The sequence below is a fragment of the Carassius gibelio genome, chromosome A13 (assembly GCF_023724105.1).
Source record: "Carassius gibelio isolate Cgi1373 ecotype wild population from Czech Republic chromosome A13, carGib1.2-hapl.c, whole genome shotgun sequence".
NCBI lineage: Eukaryota > Metazoa > Chordata > Actinopteri > Cypriniformes > Cyprinidae > Carassius > Carassius gibelio.
Genome location: NC_068383.1, coordinates 6,828,595 through 6,850,552, shown reverse-complemented (window position 1 = coordinate 6,850,552; position 21,958 = coordinate 6,828,595). Strand labels below are relative to the sequence as shown.

Genomic DNA, 21,958 nt, shown 5'->3' with positions numbered 1-21,958 from the left:
GCTGACAGGCGTTTAAGAAATATGAATATGCAAGAAATAAATGGAGAAGATGGATTTTCAAAAATAAAATGACCATCTGTCTTGATTCTTGCCTCATGAGAAAGAAATCGCTTCTCAGATTTAAAGTTTAATCTTTTAAAATCCCTTAGCCCTTCTGATGGGACAGTGTGCAAATGTTTTGACTGGAACTATTCAACCACACTCTTCTCATATTTAATCTAGGCCAAGTGTCTCTGAAATAATTCATGTTACTTGCTAAATTTTAATTTCCCCTTTCTTTATTTGAAATCCACCATGTATGAATTCATGATCCAAGTGTCTTTGATGATAACCACAAAACTGTAAGTGCTAGATATTCTTCAAGTGCACCTGCTTGCCAACTTTTTACTGAGTGACACATTGGGAGCCATTAAACCCTTAATGTAATCAAGACTATTTCCATCCCTTACACCTCAGAACAAATTACCTAATATTAACATCCTCCATTTAGTGCCAGCTTTTTGAATTCAGTTACCACATAGATGATTGGCAGCGAGTCAGTGCTGTTCCAGAGATGGAGATCTCACTAGAGGTCATCCAAAGGTGAACAGTGATCTGAAGCAGGACTCCACTGTATGTTTTTAAAGTAGCCTACAACAAAGGAGTCAAGGAATACATAATCATTGTCATACATCTGGATTTTAAACACACCACACAAAAACAATGTCTAAACAAACACATGATCTATAATAGAAAGATTTTCCTATAATCAGTTTCAAGACAAAACTACTTAACATTCTGTGAACAATGAATGTGTCTTTACCGTAGATTAAGTGCAGAATGATAAATGTTAGTTTACTCTAAATGAAGCACAGACATTATCAATTATCCACACACGCACAAACACGCTATCCGTGCATTCTAACACCGAATGATAAGCTTATAACCAGCTATCTAAGACTTTCCAACCGTGCTAACAGAAAATTTCTCGGCTATTCTTTTCATGGAGATTCATCAAACATAATCTGGTTTCTGTCGCTATTTCTAATTAATTTTTTATCTCCTTAAATGGCTTGGCTGTACATCAGGAGAATGAATCCGGTTCGATTTAATGAGGATAATTACCAGTGTAAAAGGTGTAAATGAATAACCTCCATCTCAGTGATAATCCACACCAAGAGCTGGCTTCCACAAAAAAAAACTGACAGGGCAGGACTACAGGAAAGGTGGGATGTTAATGAAATTAACAGGAGATTTGCTAACGTATTAAACTCATGGCCATGAGAAAAATATGTTGTTTTCTAAGAATTCGTGACCACGAGAAATGGATGTTGTTCCCTCAACCATAGGATATCGAGGGCATGACCTCACAAAGATGTCGTTACCTCGACAAAATGATCTCGTGGCCACGATATATCACATTCCTTCAAGTTATTTATCTTGACAAAACTATGTCAAAGTCCCTTAAAGGCTATTAAGGGTATTCTATAGTCTTTGACTAAGTGAACCGAACATGTCTCCCAGTCACCATAAAACAACCATACATTTAATACTGGTTCACTTATTTGTGAAAAATCCCCCTAAAATTTTAAAACAGTACGTATGGAAGCCTTGTTTTCGAATCAATATTTTAGTTAGATTTTGGTTAGCTTATGCGCTTCACAGAACTGATGCAAAACAAAGGATTCAAAGAAAATGTCAAAAATTCAGCAGGCTATTTCGAAAACAGCCATCGCTCATTTTAATATAGAAAAAAATGACACTGCAATCTAATCACAAAGCCAGTATTGTCACTAGCTGCATTGCTTGTTTCTGTTTCTGTTGTTTTTGCTGTTCAGGTATCTGGACTTCATATAAACATGGTATCACTTTACACACTTTGGCACATTCAAACAGTTGCTATAGTGATTAAAGACCAGTGCAAAGTGATCAGGCAGGACAGCAAGTGGCCACAGGATAATCACTGATATATGATACTGGCCATGAGACCTGGGTCCTCGTGCAAACTGTGCTGCAAGGAAATGACTCGCAACACTGAACCTTTATTGTACACTCAAGATTCTAATTCGTGCATTTGGCACACACTTACTGTAAATCCAAAGCATCTTACAGTGCATCAGCTGTACACTTTTGATTTGAATCAAACACTTGACCTTGACATTGCCAATAGGCTAATTTTATTTTACCAGTTGAGCTACAGGAATACAACTGATTGCTTATCTCATGATAACAATGATCAACACTTTTAGAAGCTAAATAACTAATAAGCCGTACTGTCACAAGACAGATGTTTATGTTTAATGGTCGAAATAGCCATGCTCAAAAAAAAAAAAATTCTAAGAATTTACTCTTGGAAAATAATATTTGAAGGGTTAATTTCTCTCAGGATCCTTTAAAATGCACACTCAGCACTGATATACGCTCTCATTCCCTTTATAGGTGCACTACGGACTGTATTGTCTAGTCTCAAGGCGACTGATGGGCACCAGGAAACGTCCATTAGCTGTGAGATACTGAATCTAATACCCTGATTTCATTTAGTCTCTGGGTCACAGTTGCTATTGTTTTATCAGTCTCATTTGTCCTTTCTACAATAACCTGACAGGAGAAGCCGGACGTACAGAACAGAGAGCACTATGGCAATTTTTAAGGGTTTAAATATAGCATGAACTTAAAAAAAAGTAGCCTACTGCAATCTTCTGTAATTTTAAGAGGCAGATTTGTATTATTTCATATACATGCTTATATCTACTGTACTTCCCAGAGTGTATTATAAACAAAGTTTAATATTCACAATTAAAACATATTATTTTGGCCTGTAAATCAAATTCTAAAAGTCTAAATCTGTTAAGATTAATTATCTAAGTTGTTCCCATCAACCCTGTGCTTCATGTGAGCTTTTTACATATCTGTTGAATTCAATTTCAGTGAATGACTTTAGCTTTCCAAACACTGACAGGCTGCATTTAGTCTTTCTTCTTTTGTATTAGACATGCATAAATGGGCACATGCGCTTACCATTGCAGCAAAGTGAATGAGGTTTTTAGGACCTCTTGTTCTCAGTTGTTTGCAGTATCCATTTATTTAGTTTTCACTTGTAAACTAGAGCAACATGAGACAGCAATATTGTTTGAGAAGCACTTAGGGGAAACAAAGCATGTGTACAAAATATACAAACCATATGGCAATGAGAAAGAGTAATATAACCCATGCATGCTCCGGGTGATGCATTGAGCTAAAAGACATTTCAATAGTGAGAAATATGCAACAACTGAGGAGAATGTAAATAGAATGTATCTTTCAATGGCAGGTGCTTTGGAAAAACAAGTGTTCTGTCTGATATCAGTTGATATGTGTGGATTGGGATGTTTGTTTGTCAGGAAAACAACCTTTGAGAAAGTCACTAAATGTGAAGAAGTGAAAGAATACACACAATGTGCTGTCTGGGAACCAAACGACATCACCTACCAAAGTGGAGCAGAAGAGGGGTTTGTGTATTCCTCTGCTATAAGAGAGGAGCTTAAAATCCAAGAGTCTGTTTGAAAGTGAATTCATTACTGTAAGACACATCATCAGTCTAGAGATGAACATGATGTCTGCTGATAAAACGTGTGTATAAAGATTTAAAGGGGTTACTGGGGGATTATGATAAATCATACACGATTACGCTTTTTAATTTTTAACAGATTCCTTGTTCATCTTTGCATGCTTAAACAAGTGAATGTTTTCATGTGACTTCTTGGCCTTCTAGGCTTTGAAATAGATGAACTTGCTTTTAGAAACCTAAAGAAAAAGAATTAGGTGTAATTCCTTTTTGGTTGTGGTTTGTTTACACAGTAAATAAAAAGAACCGAATGAGTACATTTATATATGTGTATATATGTGTGAGTAGATGCATATATTTAGAGTGTATATGTATATATATATATATATATTGGAATAACATAACATCATAAATTATCATTTACACAATCACATTGTTACTGTTTTACTGATAAAATAAATGGACCTTTGGTGAGCAGATCAAGAGATCAATGGAATAAATCACATTATAATGATACATATAATTTATTCCTGTGATTGCAAGTCTTCATTGTGACATATTTTTTTCAGAAATCATTCTAATATGCAGAATTAGTGCTCAGTTATTACTAGTGCTCATTTATTATTAATGCTGCTTATTATTATGAATGTTCAAAACAATATGTGTTGCCTAATATTTTATGATTTCTTTTTTTTTCTTCTCATGATTCTTTTATGAATTAAAATTCCAAAAGAACAGCATATTGCTTTTCTTGTGGAATTTTAATGCATTACATTTTTTACTAAACTTTTTACTAGTTTTTAATACAAATATAATATTTCTTTATTACTCTCAGGGAAGTTTGATTCTGGGTCAGCATGGGCAGCATGTTTTCTGCATGTTGTTCAGGTGCTGAACTTCTCATCAGCCGGCTTAAGGTGGTTGTTTCTCAGTGGTGGGACATTCTTCAACAGAACACAGGGGACGGTATGGTGCTATTGTTGCAGAAATGCAAGTCAGTATTGAATCACAGCTGAGACGTCTCATTGATTCCTTGAAACAGCTGTTCTGCAAGCAGCTGGGTTGGGGGATGCATGGTAATGTGGAGACACACTAATAAGGTCAATACAAACACAATCCTAAAAATGTGTCTCATTATTCATCAGTGTTGAGAGCCTTGGGTAAACACAAAAGTGGTGGTCAGAAGAGTCAGAAGGTCAGGTGAGATATCACAAAGTGCTGCAACACCCTGCTTCAAATGAACTGTGCTTACAAAAGTATTAGATTTAAAGCATCCACAGGAATAAACATGTTGTAGACATTTGGATAACTCTACAGAGACTCACATTTGGAGCAACACATGTAGCATTAATACCTCAACAAATCTCCCATATATTGAAGATTTGTGGTATAGGGTGATTTGCCCTAAAGTGGGACACTGCCTAATGTGGGACAATTAAGGTTTCGTGTTTGTAGCTCCCCCATAAATACATGAATGCCAGTGAAACTCTGTGTTACCAAAGCTGGGGACACATCCTGTTTTTTTTTTGTTTTTTTTTAAAATGGTATTAGTTGTTGATTTGGAAAATCTGAAATGCAAAAAATCCCTATCCCACATTAGGGCAATTCACCCTATGCATTGGAGATCTGTAGTGTCAAAATCAATAATTTTAATAAATTTTGACTCAGATCATATTTATTTTTTATTTGTTGCAAGTATTGTGTATGCTTTCAATTCATAATTTATTGAAATGCATATCATTTTTATTTTTATTTTGTTAAATAATAATTCTATGATATATGTATTTAAAAAGAATTGCGGCATGCATATAGTGCAACATTCAAAACACATTCAAAAAGTGAACAGACAAGAAATTGCATGCAAAAAAGAGCCATAAAAATAGGGCAAAATGTACTGTAATCTCAAAGAATTGTCTGCATAAATTGTCACAGGTGTTTTATTTGTATTTTGAATTTTACACTGGATTGCACTGTTTTAGAGTTAATGGAAATGTGCATTAAAATTAATGGATAATGCCCCAGTAATAAGCAGTTATTTTACAGATGTATCATTTATACAGTGCAATATACAAAAGAAAAACTATACACACTTCAGAAATAAAAGACAAGACTCAAATATGACACAAAACCCCGTCAAAGTTTTTACATTTAGTTCAAATATTTGTCAGCTAAAACCCCGGTTCATTTTTCTGTTGGTTTAGAAATGTCTGTGTCTTGTGTATCAAAAATGGTTTCACTAGCTAAATATTTTTATTTTAAGACTTTCATAGTATGCGCTATGAATCATCCTGAGAAATATTTAATAAAGTAGTCAGCATGATAATAGTATAATATTTACATTATAATATTATATTGACATTATTAATATCATATTTACTGAAATATATAGACATACAGTATATAGACAAAAAAGTGCCTTCTTTTTATATGAAAGTTTATCTTTATATTTTGTCCTCTAATTTGAAAGAAAAGTTAATGCCCGTGCGATTGGTGAAGTACCCTGTGTAGGCTACTGTAGCGTGTTCCACAGGGAGCCCCTCAGAGTGTCCTGTCCGTCCTGGTGTGTGCTGCTCTAATGAGTGAGTGGGTGGGAGGGTCAGGCAGTGCGACAAATAAGGACACGGTTCCTGCACGAGCTTTCATTCTCACTTTTATTTGCAAGTGTGTTTTGGACCCACAGCTGCCTAAAATGCGCTAATTAGCCAAACGGGATTTGCTTTTGCGGTGTTTTTACGCTGGAATAATAAACTTTCTCAGCAAATGTAAGTAGCCGGTGTTCACCTGTCTTGGTTGCTGTGACTTTGTAGCTGTTTTTGCAGAGTAGCCTATGTGTTCGGTGTCATTTTTTTAATGATCATGTTTGATGTCATTTGAGTTGAACGCGCCACTGCGTGTGAATCCTGTGCTGCTGTCGTCGTTCGTGTACTTTAGAGAGAGAGAGAGACTGTTCAGAGAATGTTCAGCACTGCTGATTTATCATCACAGAAATTGCATTAAACAGTACCTCCTGACTATGTACATGACACATTTGGCAAGCAAATGTGGAAATTAAATATTTGTATGTATGCTTTTTAAGCACACTAATGAGGCCATGTGGTGTTTTATTGTTTTATAAGTTTTAAGAAGCGCTTTTGGTTATATTGTATTTAAAGGGATAATTCACTTACATTTGCTAGTCCCCATTGACTTGCATAGTGTTTTGGTCTTTTTTTTTTTCATACTATTGAAGTCAATGGGGACCAGCATCTGATGGTGTTTTAGCACTGTTATTGATGCATTAATATGCTGATATCAAATATTGAACACTCAAGTTTAGCTTCACATCACATCGAACACATAAATAAAATGATGTACTGCTTCTTTTATTTGGATTAAGTGCAGATTAACTTTTCATAATCATGTTTTTAAGTCTAAGTGTGTATGAAGAAAGCAAAGTGTTGTCTTTGACCACTTCAAGTAAACTTAATCTTGAGGAAAATGTCTTTCTTAAAACATTCATTAGACCTAAAACAGACATTACACATAAGCACAATTCGAATTAGCATGTGTGACTTTTATTCATCAGTAAAGCCTTTAAAAGTGGGTGGAAAGTGCAATGAACTCATGACTGCTGGATGAAACTTTGATTTGACTTTGTTTTTATTTAACTTTAAATGTTCTTTTTTATTTTTTATTTTTATTTTTTTTTTTGTGTTCAGTCACTACCTGAAATTGTGTAAAACACAATAAAACATGTCTAGAATAATAAATTCTATTTACTAAAATATTTTTTTTAGCCTTAGAGAGCTTCAAAATATATATTTGATGTTCATTTGAAAGTTCAAACTTTGAACTTGAGTGTGATGTTCCCAGCAAACCAATTTAGCACATGATTATATGCAGAGAAGCACTAATGATTGTAGCATACAAAACTGCATGAGTTGCAAAACTCCATAGCACTAGTGTTTAATTATTTAGCGCAATTTGTTTGCCCTGTTACTTAAGAGCTCAATAACAACAGTCAGCGGTGGGTAACGGATCATATTGGTTTACAGGAATCTGGCACTGGGTCCCCAGAAGCACCTCATGCTGGAAACTTCCTCTGGCCTGGAGTTTATTCTGAGGAATGAAATGTCACACCTGACATTTTGCTTTAAGACGTTTCACCACATAATTAAAGCGCCACCCAGATTTGACAAAACATGATATTTTCCTACATGTTCTTTTAGATAGAGTAAACCGTATTCATTTGATACTGAGTGTGCTTGAATATAGGACTTTAAAGTTAGTTTAAATCAGCTTTTCATGAGTAAAACATATTAAAATTGTGAGGTCAGTGCAATCAGTCATCATTCAGACAGTGACAAGTGTTATTGTGTTACACAGAAGAGCATCAAAGAGTTGTAAAAGTGACGTTGTTTTCTATTTCTAGGTTTTCAAGGGGCCCTCTCTCATGTGCCAAAGACGACATGATTCACTGTCTCAGATGGACTGTTTTCCTGTGGATTGTAAATAGCATTCCTTTTACTTCAGGAATGACAGTGAATGAGCGAATAGGTTTGTATGCTGTCACCGAAAGGTCCGCTCCAAGATGTTTGCTTATTCTTGTCGGTTTACAAAAGGATTGATTAGAAGCGATTACATCTGTTTGGTTTTTCGAGCCTTGTTGGTCTCGGTGGTGACTTCACCACTCTGGTGCAGAGCGCCGCTGTCCTCACCTTTAATTAGCGCTCTGTTTTAGATTTCTTGTTTGGAATCCTTGTATGCAAATAAACTGTTTGTGATGAAAGACTTTGCACCCTTCTTTAAGAAGCAGGGACTCTTGCACAGCTATTTGAAATTCCTGCTGGCGAGGACATGGCGACAAACCCTTGACCTGGGTGGCATTAGCAAGAAGGCACAAGGACACATCCGGCTCTGGTGTTATGTGTCCGATAGAATTGCTTTATTGGCCCCATTCAGATTAACCTTAAGGAATATTATTGCACAGTGCAAATGCCCACGAATGAGAGCCTGAAGAAGAAGAGGACAGGCAGGCAATATTTTTGCCAGCTGAGTGAATTGCTATCTCCTGTGATCCACTGTGCAAGCGTGACATCCAGGAAGAGATTTAGAGAGGATTTGCAGCATGTGTCCCGTATCCTTAAGGGTCGGCAGTTTGCCAGCAGATGTGCTGATTTTTTGAATTTTCTGATAATGCTGTGCGGGTGTTCGGCTGTGGAAGTAGATATGTTTGTGTGTTTTTGCATTTTTGTCTGTGTGAGCATCCTTTTTTAGTGGGGGGATAATTGTTGTTGATGAGGAGAATTCATCCTTCAGAAATATTGGGCTGCAAATGACATGGGAGGGGAAAATCATAATGGTCGATTATTCCCTTGAAATTATAATTGCGATTATCAATTACGATTTTTATATGAAAATAAACAAGCTGAAAACACTCTAACTTAAAGTGCTATTCAATAGTATTAAGCCAAATAAACATCGGATTGGTTTCTTCTTTAAATGATAAAAAAAAGTACAATATATGAATGGCATTATAATGTTATACTAAAACAATAGAAAAACCCTTAAGATGACATGTAGAAATAAAATATATATATATTTTAAGCATGCAGAATAACTTAAGTGGACTTTAAACGATTAATTGCCGCTTTGAACGATTACGTAAATGTGGCATCCATAACTGAAATCGTGAGTAGAAATTCGATTAATTGTGCAGCCCTACTCCAGTGTCATTTTTGCTCGATATTACTTGTTTGGAGGTGGATTTTTACTGACATTTTGAATTGTGTTCTCCTGGCAAATGAATAGGTGTTTTAAATATCAGACTGGGGCAAGTTGTCACATTTGCTTAAATTTAAGTTTTATAAGGTTTATTAATTTACAACATCTGTCAACCAAAGCAGTGGGAAGTAAAAATCCTATTAATTTTCTCTATAGAGGAATTGATATTTAACTACGACTTACAAACTGTTAAAGATAGAACTACTGTGAGTTATGAGGTTGTTAATTAATTAATGGTATATGCTTTCGCTTAAGCTATAAGCCTGCATTGTTTTAATTTATTTTTTGTTGATTCATAACAGCATAATTTCAGGTGAAAAAAAGGCATTACCCATAATTCTGCAAAAAAACCTCCACCACTCAAAGAATTGGAACAAGCAAATCATGCCAAAAGCTATTCAGATTATGTAATACTTTCTATGCTCTGAATACTTAAATATTTGTATATATATATATATATATATATATATATATATATATATATATATATATATATATATATATATATATATATATATATATATTTGCATGTTTTACAATAAATGTAAAATATATTGTTTCTATATACATAATCTTTGATCATTTTGGTTCCGACTGTTATTCACAATGCTTGTAGGTGATTGTATTTATTTGCCTCCACTAAAAGAAAAGCCCTACACAAACTTATACCTGTTGTCTTTTTGCCTCAAATTCTATCTTTTTTTTTTGTGCCTTTATGTGTGCCTGGATTGGTATCGTTTGGTAATTTTTTTTTTTTTTTTAATTTCCAGAAAACAAAGGTGAAGAAAAAATCGAATGGGCGCAATTGCACTCTATGCGCTTGAAGTCATGTGTCACAGTTTCGATATCCAAATGCTTCATCAGATCACAAAAGCAAACAAAATACTATCCTGTACTGTACAAAAAACCTAACCTTATTCAGTGGAGGAATAAGTGTGACACTAGCTGTGGTCTTCTTTATACATAACCAGTTTTTAAAAATCAATTCAGTTGCTTCATTGACACATAATATTCCTTTCCTCTGCAGATCATACATGTCCACCCATGAAGCTGGAAGACAAGTGGGATACCAATGTGAACATTCACAGAGAATTCACAGGTATAAACAAAGAATACTGTATATACAAATAGAAATCAAGCACAGCTTGTCCTCACGCAGTGCTGTTAAACATCAAACTGGTTGTTTAAAACATCCCTAACGTTGCACATGGCTGAAGCTGACAGAGCCAATTTATCCAGCTAATTTAGCATTTCCTGAAGGAAATGCCAGTTCTTGTAAATCAGCTAAAGAATACTGTGAAATTGTAGGTAAAAATGTGTTTCTGTGAAATACAGCGTGTTTGCTTTGTGTTGGCAGCACACAAGAATCATCATCACTTGTGACAGGTGTAAAGATGGATGTACCATATCAAAAATTTGGGGTTAAGATGTTTTTAAATGTTTTTGAAAGTCTCTTATGCTGACCAAGGCTGCATTTATTATAAATATTATCTTTTTGTAACCTTATAAATGTCTTTATCCTTCCTGAGTAAATATGGATTTTTAAAAAAATAATCCCAAACCTTTGCACTGTAGTGTTAATAGTTAAATGGATAGCAAGAAAGAAAAGGCTATTCTCTATAGAGCATCACAGTCCCGCCCACAGCCCGAGAGAGCTTTGTTGCTGGAAGTAAATTTCCCATTCATTTCTCCTATTGACTTTCGGAAAATTCTGTATCTAAAGAGTTTTAGAGCATGTGTGAGGATAACCAGCTACGGCTGAACTCATAAGCATATAACATATCATTTAGAGTGAAAAAATGTCAAAGGTACAAGACTGTGTACATATTTTCATTTCGAGCGCAGGAACTACTCATCCCATAAACCACCGCACCTCAATGAATTCGACTGAAGCCACAACCGCGAACGAGCCTTTTGAGCGACTTCCAAATCTGATGACGGCCGCTCGTGCGAACTTTTTCCTCCAGTGAATTTTATTTTATGTAGTGAATGTGCAGTAATAGCAGTTCTTTCATTATTAATCGTGTAAATAATTTGTGTTTTATATAGTTATTGTGTATTGATTTTTATATTTATCATCGTGTATTTTATATATTGTGTGCGTGTGTGAAAACGGTTAACGATAACGTCAGCAACATGGGGCAGTGCTTTGTACCTGACTGCAATCACCACTCAGTCGTCAACACATGTCGTTGCCATTACAGAAATGTTCAGTAAATGCACAAAAAGGTATGCCTAGGCTAAATATTGTTTTGACAGTGGCATTATAAAATGCTTGATATGACTCATACCATATGAAGACTACATTAGCCTTGCTAAAGTGGACGATAATGCTAACTAACGTTACCAACCTCCCTGCAAAACGCTCATAGCAGCCAAGGAGATCATGATTGCACTGATAAGTCTACCATGCAAAAACGCAACACAGGTTTTATTTTATTTTTTTATTAATGATCTTCAGTCTTCACCGACCTTCGCGGGGTTTTACCAGACGGTTACACGAGCTCCACCAATCAGATCACTGTGGGATTGTGGGTAATGAAGTAATTAGCCAAGACATCGCGAATAAAAGGCATTTATATCAAAACAGGGTTAGTGCCCCATGATCCTTTTGCGCTTATATGAGCATATACTATCGCTTAGTACAGCCGTAGCTGGTTTTAAGTCTACCATGTATGGTTACATTTTTATGCCTTATACCCCAAATGTCAATGCAGAAATTGCATTGAATTTTTACTTAAGGCACCAGCTGTGGGCGGGACTGTGATGCTCTATTTCATACACAAATGGATGAAGGAAAATGACCAACCACAATTTGATATGTAAATACCACAATGCCATCATCAGTGTACTGTAGGTTAGATTTGTATGCTAATTCCTGTCAGTGCTAATTCTGTCAGACACTAGGAGATTGTCACTTTAGTTTGAATGTATTTATGAAGTGTATTAAAAACAGTTCACCTAAGGCTAAAAAATAAAAATAAAAAATAAAAAAATCTACAAAACACAGTTTGAATGGAGTCTTATTCTAAGTGCAGAAGTTTAGAACAAGCCCCAAACCAACAATAGTGTTGCCTTGCTAAAACTAATCATTCCACATAAAAGACTACACGTGTGTTCAACAGTTTGTAGGGGACAACATTTACTGAAAATTTCTTTAGCCTAAAGCTAATGTTGTTCCTTTAGCAGGAGGTAACAGCGCTAAGGTCATGTTCTCAATTCCCAAAATGTTTACGCAATGTAATGTAAGCTGCTTTGGATAAAAGTGTCTGGCGAATGCACCAATGTAATGTATGTTTGTCTTTTGCTTCTCTTGTTTACAGGGTTTGATTTAGCTGAGAAGTTTCTTCTCAGAAAAGGCACGGTGACAGACAACAGGCTGTTGTTGAGACTGGGGAGTAAACCGTTGTTTAAACCAACAGAGTAAGTTCCGCAAGTGTTGATGTGGTTTTGATATGGTGCCATTTATTTTCCACTCGCACATCACTCAGAGGATTGCTTTGTCTGAAAACAATGTTAACTAAGCTGAAAGTTGTTGCAGCAAACGTGGGCATCCATATGGATGTTTATGTAGTTTGGACGTGATCTACGATGTGCAGAATTTTCTAGCATCTGGAGAGCAGAAAGTAGGGCAGTTCCTTGCAGAATCACTGCTGTGATGAGCATGTTATTATTGTAGTTTAAATTAATGCCTACATCCACATGTTGCGTGTTTGGGTTAGCATTCCTGTCAGCTTCTCATATAAATTTCTGTACGGGACAGAGCGTGGGTTACCTCACCGAACAACTGCATTCTCAGAGAGGTTTGCATGAGTTTATACCACTCAAAATTTGAAAATATGCCAGCCCGTTATTGGGTTTCTTGTGATGCAAACCAATATTTTCCCATGCTTTTTATCTTGCTTTCACTTTAACTGACATCCGGTCAAAAACTCAGGAGATGTCTTGTATGCTTTTAATGGTGTGTTGACATGGAATGACTCAGAAATCACAAGCTTGCTGGGATAATTCCACTCGCATTGGCTAATAAGGATAAACTGTGAGGTGAGACATGTTGAATAATTTGGACAAAATTAATTTGCTGACCATGGGCAGTGGGCTCGACCAAGGACAAGAGAGGTGACTGTAATGGAGTACTGCCTAGAAGACAAATCAAAAAGTAATGGGGAATCATGTCCTGTATGTTAATTGCCTTAAAATGACATTAATAATTAACAGCTCAAGGGTGACACTGAGTTCAAAGAAGGCTTCTGTGTTAGTTAGACTTTTCAAATATGTTTTATCTACGTCTAACAGCCTTGGACATGTACCGTTATGTAGGCCGTGTTCTGTCAAGGTCAGCTGTCCAAGCCGCATGAACCCACAGCATATTCATGAGTCCAAAGAGCTCAAATTGATGCTCAAAAGAACTCTTTTGTATTTTGCTGAAAAGTGGGATTGTGGCAAGTTTCAGACTAAATCAAGGGTGGGAAGACTAGAGTTGAAATTCCCCACTTCCGACCTCAAAGCATTCCAATCAGTCGTACGTCACAGTAAAATGTAAACAAAATAGGGTGGTGCCATGACTTATGATAATTATGTCACAAACATAAAAGTGTGGTGTTTGTACTAAAAACATCTGACAAAAAAATAAATAATAATAAAATAAAACAAGTTGTCATTACATTCCTGTACCTCAGACGTGGTGCTAGCAACGCCTAGGGTTGGATTTTCAGGAAATGTATGAACTGATAGTTTAATGTAATGCAGGTCTTCAGATAAAAGCGTCTGCTAAATGCATAGCCCAAATGTAAATTACATCAAACACAATGACTTCTCTTCATTGTGATGCTGTTAACATTACTAATTTCATATTTTTTGGCTATAATTATTTTTAATATAGCCATATTATATAATATATAATATATATTATATATTATTATTGTTATTATTATTATTACTAAAAAGACTAAAAAGTGTTTTGACACAATATATCAAACCTAGTGACATTAATTTAAGAAATACAGCACAGGCACGTTTCACATGCAGAATGTAAATGTTGTAAACACTCAAAATTCAGAAAAATTTGCTAAATTTAAAAATAATGACATAAAATACAATCTATTAAACATTTGGGACAAGAATTGTATTGTATTGTATTGTATTTTTTCCATGTTTTTGATGAACCTTGTTATTTGATGAAAAATACAGTGACACCACTAAAATAAAAGTATTTGTAAAATGTATGTTTGAATATATTAAAATAATACCGTAATAAAAAAAAATAAAAATGAAGATTGTAAAATCTAAATGTATACTTGTGGTGCCACAGCTGAATTTTTAGCAGCCATTACTCCAGTTTTCCGTGTCATACGATCATTAGGAAATCATTATAATGTGCTAATTTGGTTCTCAAGGAACATTTCTTATTATAATCAGTGTTGAAAAGAAAAACGTTACGCTGCTTAATATTTTATTAATATTTTTATTTTTATTTTATTATTTTTGTGGAAACCGTGATGCATTTTTCAGGATTCTTTAAATGGGAAGTTTCATAGAGGCAGTTCCAAAGTGCAGAATTTATTTGAAAAAAGAATTATTTAATAACATTAAACTGTTAATGTCTTTACTGTCTCTTTTTATTGATTAAATGCATCCTTGGTGAATAAAAGTATTAATGGATTTGAACAGGGTTTTTTTTTTTTTTACCTTTTCCTGTGATTAAAATCACTGTCCCACACAGCATCTCATTACTTATTGCTTTTAAGATGCTACTGTAAGCTTTTGGACACTTTCAGTATGTTTCTAGTTAATGTGATGGGCTACATCTGTGTAAACTTGAGGAGAACTGACTACATAAATCCATTTAAAATGTCCCTGAGACCAGTTAGATGTAATCACCAGAAGAGGCTCTGAGAAAAGTTCCACCGTAATTTGTTTTTGCAAATGTAGCTTGGTTTGATCATTTGTTAATAAGATTAATCCATTTTTTAAACGTCCAATATTTCGGGGCCACTATTTACACTGTATAAGTACACTGAAGTAATACATTGTTAAACGTTTGTAGGTCATTTATTCCTTTGTGTTTCATCCTAGTCTTTAGTTCAGTCTAACTGATTATTCTCTGTGGTTTCAAGCACACCTGCTGGTTTGGCCGTAAAGATTCGGCCTCCACGCATTTCACCAGTGAAAAATAACACCTAGTCATCAGCACTGGGAAAGGGAGGATATTTTTAGCTTTTTTTATACAACTGTAAACACATTGTTTGCTCCACGGGACCCTGCAGGAGCTATGGGTCACAGATGATTTGCGATCTGTTGCTCTATCTGACTCTTGTTGGTCAGCGGCATACTTTGGGGCCTTCTATCTTCTGCTCAAACCTGCCCTCAGGGACAAACTGTGAGTCTCTTTGGCTGGAGATGGAGTGCACTTCTTAGAGATGAGAATGACTAGTTGTCTACATGGACCCCCATTCAGACACACACTCGTACTAACCACTGCCAGACCTCAATTAAGCCAAACTCTGACAGGTGATGGCATTAGTCAGCTGGATGTGATGGGGGGTGGAGAAGAGGTCATAGAGCCCCCAGCACAAACTCCAGACATCTCTCACTTTACTCGCAGGAAATGCAGCCGGGCCCCATCGTCATGTTGATAAGGTCACATGGAAAGAGAAGGCTCCATTCCTCCAGACTATTTTCCATTCGTTGTTTCACAGATGACTCTGCTAAGATGTGCTAATTGCATGTTTGGTATTGATTTTTGTGAGAGGCAAGAGTGTGGGGACAGTCTGAAAAGTGTTGGGGGAAGCACAATATAAAGTTGGGATATTAATTGTGTGACATAATGTTTGCCTGGTAGTCCTAACTGAGTTGTTGAAATTAAAGGTTGATGAACAGGCACTAATAGGTCTATCTACTGTATAAATTCTGCCTTTTCTATTTGGCTGAATTATTTATATATATGTTTGCACTATGGACAAAATAAAACTCTGTGCACCACTACTTGCACAAAACCACCAAACACAATTGCAGTCAGTTTGTTTGGGGAAAATAATGCTGGCTAAAGTTTGGGGTAGCATTTCCTGTTTTCATATTGCTATTTGTTGTTTGCGATGCTGTGATGTGCTACTAGAGGTGCACAAATTTCAGGCTTGACTGAATGATTATATTTTAATATAAAATCTTTTTTTTTTTATCAAGTCACGTCACATCACACCACCAAATTGTGGGTGACAAACTTTAATTTATTTGTTAATTTTAAATTAAATATATAATATAATATAATATAATATAATATAATATAATATAATATAATATAATATAATATAATATAATGTTAAGCATGGGGGAACAAGCTTAGGCCACTGTGGGAATGCAAAAAAGAAAAGAAATGGAAAATCAGAAATGGCACCATTTGTTTTCTTATTAATCTGTATGTTTGAGATTAGTTTAATATGGGCTGCATTAGAGTGTTACATCCCATCCTATTTGGCATATGGCTTCTGATGTCCCTATTTAACAGCTCAGTGATGAAGTGAATTGATATCATGGTGCCCAGGTTGGTGTGCTCCGAAACACTGCACTCACTTATGAGGTCTCACTCGACACAAGTCCATTCCAGCGCCTGGTCATATCAAGTCTAATTTAAGGCTTCATTCATGAAATATGTTACTCAGCAATTCCAATAAAGTCTTTATTCTCTCATTTTCTACCTGTTATTGCCTCTTTCCTTATAAAGATAAATGTTAGATTGAATTTTTATAGTATTGTCAAGCCCTTCCAAGAAGACTGACTTTCTTGTGTGGAATGCAAAGGAGATGCTTTAAGAATATTCTTTAATTTTATGAACATGCCATATCTTCGGAAGCCAGGTAATATTTTTTGGAGAAATTCACTAAATATTTTCACCATCTACTGAATTTTTTGTTCCACTGTCTCTTGAGCATGAGTAAGTGATGACTTGTTTTTTTGACCAAATATGTTTGAAAACTGTGTGGTCAATATTCCGGCCATCGCCCTGTAATACATCTATTTTAGTTTCCCATAAGCCTTCATCTTATCCAAAAGCATTTGATTTTGCCAGTATGTACATGTACATATACTCTGACTATATATCATTTTAATAATGTGCATTTTCCCCACTGTGCCTGTGAAGGCAGGGGACCTGCTATGCAGACGTTCCTAGAGAGAATAGAGAACGATATATGTGAAAAGAAGCTTATTTTCAACATGTCTCTTGCAAGTCTGATCTCTCTCTTTCTTTTTCCCTTCTTTTCTGTCCTTTTAATGTATTTATAATCGAGATTTTCCCATTGTCCGTTTTGCTGATTGTGTTTGATGAAATGCCAGTAAATTACCAAATAGCGTGTCAAAGAAATGTAAAAGGAAAATGGGAGTAATTATTTCTGTAACACTTACAGTGTTAGGAGATTCACTTAAAAATGTAATATTACTCCAATATTACTTCAAGTCACTGATGCAGTATTTCATTCAGATGAGTGAAAACATCTTATTGGTTTCAAACAATAGCCAATGAGCTCTGTTTATGAAAGGACACATTTACAGTGTTTTCTGATAAACTCATCTGATGAATCTTACAGGAAAGGCTAAAGAGGGAAAAATACAGAGGAAAATAATGATGCAAATGCACTTGGCTTGTTGAAGTGTTTAAATGAAAATAGCACTTCTAGCTGAATTAAAGCAGTAATTGAACATGTTTTTCTAGAACATTCTTGTTATTCTCAAATGTAGCGTTAATGGGGTCATATGATGCAATTTAAAGTTTTCCTTTCTCTTTGGAGTGTTACAAGCTGTTTGTGAGTGGAAAAGATCCCTAAAGTTGCAAAGGCTAAAGTCTCAAACCCAAAGATATATTCTTTATAAAAGTTAAGACTCATCCACGCCCTCCTAAAACACCTCGTTTAAACATGCCCCCACATGTCTATGTCACTATGTGGGAAGATTTGCATAACGCTGCCCAAAAGTTCACGCAAAGAAAGAAGGCATAACTCTTATTTTAGTTGTTGCCACTGCCGCCATGTTGTGGAGACGCTGAAAGACTTTGTTTGGCCTTCCAAAAGAGGACACAACTACAAATCAGTGTTTTAGTTGTATTTACAACACCGTTCCAGAACAGTCCAACCCATATATTTAGATATGTGCAGCACATTTTATGAAGGACTGTTTCCTGATACTGGGAAAGAAGACTACAGTGCCAGCTGTTCTGACTTACAGTATGTAAGTATTTTAACATGTGTAAAGAATTTGTCACTGATGATTCAATGCAGCACGTAAAAAGACAATTAAAGTTATTATAATCCGAATTGCATCCCCACTGGATGCTGCAAATGCCTCGCTTTTAATAGGTTTTATTGCCGTTGTCTTGTCGCGGCGGTGTCGTCAAGGGGCCGTCACATGCATGAGGTATTCAGCCAATCACAATATAATGAATAGCTGGCCAATCAGAGCGCACCTTGTTATTCAGACTGATGAGTCTTATAAAAAATCTATGCATTTCAGAAAGGTGGGGCATTGATGAGAAACAATAATGTACAGTATGTAGGAAATAATGTGAACCTTAAAACGCATAAACACATTTCATTACACCAAATACACAAAATAATGTTCTTTTAAGCAACATCATATGACCCCTTTAAGAAGTTTGATTTGTTTATCGAGTCATTTTGTTTGGACTAGTCATGTGCCAGTTCTAAAACAATTCACTTATTCATTTATTGTCATTCATTTACTATTATTCATTTATCCATTTCTTTCTATATACATTATTGTTCAAAAGTTGGGGTTAGTTGGACCCCAATAAGGATACTTTTATTTATCAAGGAATCTTAATAAAATGGATTATAGTTTCTACAAAAAAATTAAAATTAAACAGCACAGCAGATTTCCTCATTCTCAGTAATGAGAAATGTTTCTCAAGCAGCAAGTTAGCATATTAGAATGATTTCTGAAGGATCATGTGACATTGAAGACTGGAGTATTGATACTGAAAATTTAGCTTTGCTTTACAGGAATAAATAACATTTTAAATATATATTTAAAAAGAAAACAGCAGTTTGAATGTTTTTACCTTTTACTGTGACTTATTTAAATTAATGCTGCCTCAACTGGTAAACGGTCATGCACTTGTTCTATTGTTCTACTTTTTATTTTGATCAACTTTAATTGTAGATGTTGATGTCGTGTCTCTTTTCTAAAGATCTGTGTTCCCAAATGGAATTTCTCATGAGTACTCCATTATTGCCACGTTCCGGCTCAGAAAAACCACAAAGAAAGATCGCTGGTTTGTTCTGCAGATCTTTGATCAAGATGGAGATACGCAGGTATGTGAAAAATCGATGATTTTATTTAGATCTGTATGTTCAAAACCAAGAACTCCTGCAAGACTGGAAAAATGATCATTATATAAATGGTACTCTCTTGCACACAGTGATCGCTTCAGACTTCAAGTCCATCCCTTCTCTCTCCTTCATTTAGGTCTCACTTATAGTGGATGGAGCTAAAAAAACTGTTGAGTTTTTGGCTCAGGGTTTTCTGAGAAACAGCCTCCTCTACGTGTTCAAGAACCGAGACCTGCATGCCCTTTTCGATCGACAGTTCCACAAGCTGGGTGTGTCTGTTGAGAGCAATGCGGTCTCTATCTACCTGGACTGCAAACTGATTGAGCGTCAGGTGACAGCTGAAAGGTCTGGCATGAACGTGAGCGGACGCACATTCATCACCACTCGAGTGGAGGATGGCCGTCCAGTGGATGTGAGTAGTGGACCGAGGTTCTCATCACTTGCTAAATCAGAGTATGAATGCAAAGCTTAGGACTTTTAGTGATCATTAAAGCCCTGTCAAACTATGGTGGAAACCACTTATAGTTTGAGGGAACTTCACTAACTTCATGTCTGAACCTGATGCAAGTGAAACTTGAATGGTGTACTCATTCATTTACAAGTGTTCATGTTCATAAATGTCAATTTACCGTCACAGATTGAACTTCAGGAGATTCTGATCTTCTGTGATGCTAGAATAGCCGACCTGGACAGATGCTGTGATTCTCCTGGAGTTACGGTAAGATGTTCGGGTTTATGTTAATGATGAGGCGATGATTCTTCCTAACCAGCCCGTAATTTTACACTAAAATTAGAGGCTAGACATAATTATCAAATCAAATCTGGACAAATAGTACTCCTGACACAACTGAACAATTACAAACTCAACTCGCAATTGATTTTGATAGAATTTGTTGTTAACATATTGCTCAGCAGATGATTTGATATATACGAATAAGCATAAAAATACATTGTGCACAGAATTGGATTAAGCACATTTTGTATATTCAAGTTTCCAAAAGAACATAGAAAAACACTATAAAAGTAGTCTATTTGCGTTCTATTCCATATTTTCTGAAGCCGTATGATAGTTTTGTTTGAGAAACAGACTTAAGTTTTAAGTTGAATCATCTCATTGCAGTGCATTATGGGATTTCCTTCTCTGCAAAGGATACGTGCAATTCTGCCTTTGAATTTGGCCTTTTATTCTACCTTTTGAAACTATATTAAAATGCCATGCACGTAAGCAAAGATGTAGATTTTGGAATAGAGCCATAGCATGTATTGTTCTTGGATCGATCTTTTTCACTGTGGACACAGCCCTTGAGTGCATCCTTTAAGCTCGAGTTGCTCTGGTCAATAATTTCTGATTAATTAAAGGCAACATTCTGTCTTAAACGAATGGATTAGAGAAAATCCACATTCCTGCTCAATGCTGTAATTGATACATGGTCTCTACAGTTGTGTGCTAATCCCCCTCTTAGCATTTGAGATAATGTTTCCTTAGTATTTTCCACATGGAAGTGGAACGGTCCAAATGGCCATTGGGGTGGTCGTGTAATGCCACCCCAATCTTCAGGGGCTGCAGTTTATAGTTTGCAGTCAACTTTTTTCAACATTGATGATAGTAAGAAATGGTTCTTGATCAATACATCAGCATATTAGAATGAGTTGTGAAAGATCGTGTAACACTTAAGAAATGGCTGCATTTTCCAAAAAACGAAATTAATTACATTTTGAAAAGTATTAAAACAAAAACTTATTTTAAATTGTGATGTTTCACAATAATACAGTTTTTACTTAAATAAATGAACCCAAACTTTTGAACGGTTGTGTATTTTTGCAATTCTTGACAGACTTTTAAATTAATTTTCTTGCACTTTTGGTTCACCAGAAGTATTTAAACAAATTATGCTGAAGAAAGTTTGCAAATGCTGCTGCCAAAGTCATTAAAGTTGAGCTCTAATGCTGTTCTTTTTTTGCCCACATCTTTGATCATATTAATAACTTTACAGAACCAAATGATATATGTTATGTAGCTCAGTTTGCCAGAGTTATGGATTTCACAAGAAGATTTGTATGCGTATATTATGCATGCATAATGTAGAAAATCTCCATAAATCCCATCTTCAAGTAATTCCAAGTGGATAATTGATTATCTTGGTCTATATTTTAAGACTTTAACAGTAGTCCATGTTTTTATTTTTAATCTGACCAGTGTGAACCTGTAGTGACCCACAACCCCACAGCGGCCCCAATGGTCACAGGATACCTCCACAGAATGCTGTCAATGCCAGCCCAGCTGCCCACCGACCAATGCCACTGTCCTACTCTGAAGGTAAAGTTAAGCCAT

The 21,958-nt window shown here is 35.6% G+C and overlaps 1 protein-coding gene across 2 annotated transcripts in view; it reads left to right on the top strand.

Moving 5' to 3' along the window:
* Positions 1–6,083: 6,083 nt before the first annotated feature.
* LOC128025990 (collagen alpha-1(XIX) chain) overlaps positions 6,084–21,958 on the top strand; it is a 132,684-nt gene continuing 116,809 nt past the window's right edge. Inside the window, exons 1-8 of one of the 2 annotated variants that reach the window (XM_052612643.1) lie at positions 6,084–6,285; positions 7,935–8,059; positions 10,314–10,385; positions 12,610–12,709; positions 19,485–19,608; positions 19,763–20,038; positions 20,264–20,344; positions 21,824–21,943. In XM_052612643.1, the coding sequence (XP_052468603.1) occupies positions 6,284–6,285; positions 7,935–8,059; positions 10,314–10,385; positions 12,610–12,709; positions 19,485–19,608; positions 19,763–20,038; positions 20,264–20,344; positions 21,824–21,943 (900 nt within the window). In that variant the 5' untranslated portion in view covers positions 6,084–6,283. The remainder of the gene's footprint in view (positions 6,286–7,934; positions 8,060–10,313; positions 10,386–12,609; positions 12,710–19,484; positions 19,609–19,762; positions 20,039–20,263; positions 20,345–21,823; positions 21,944–21,958) is intronic. The other variant, XM_052612642.1, reaches the window with a different exon arrangement.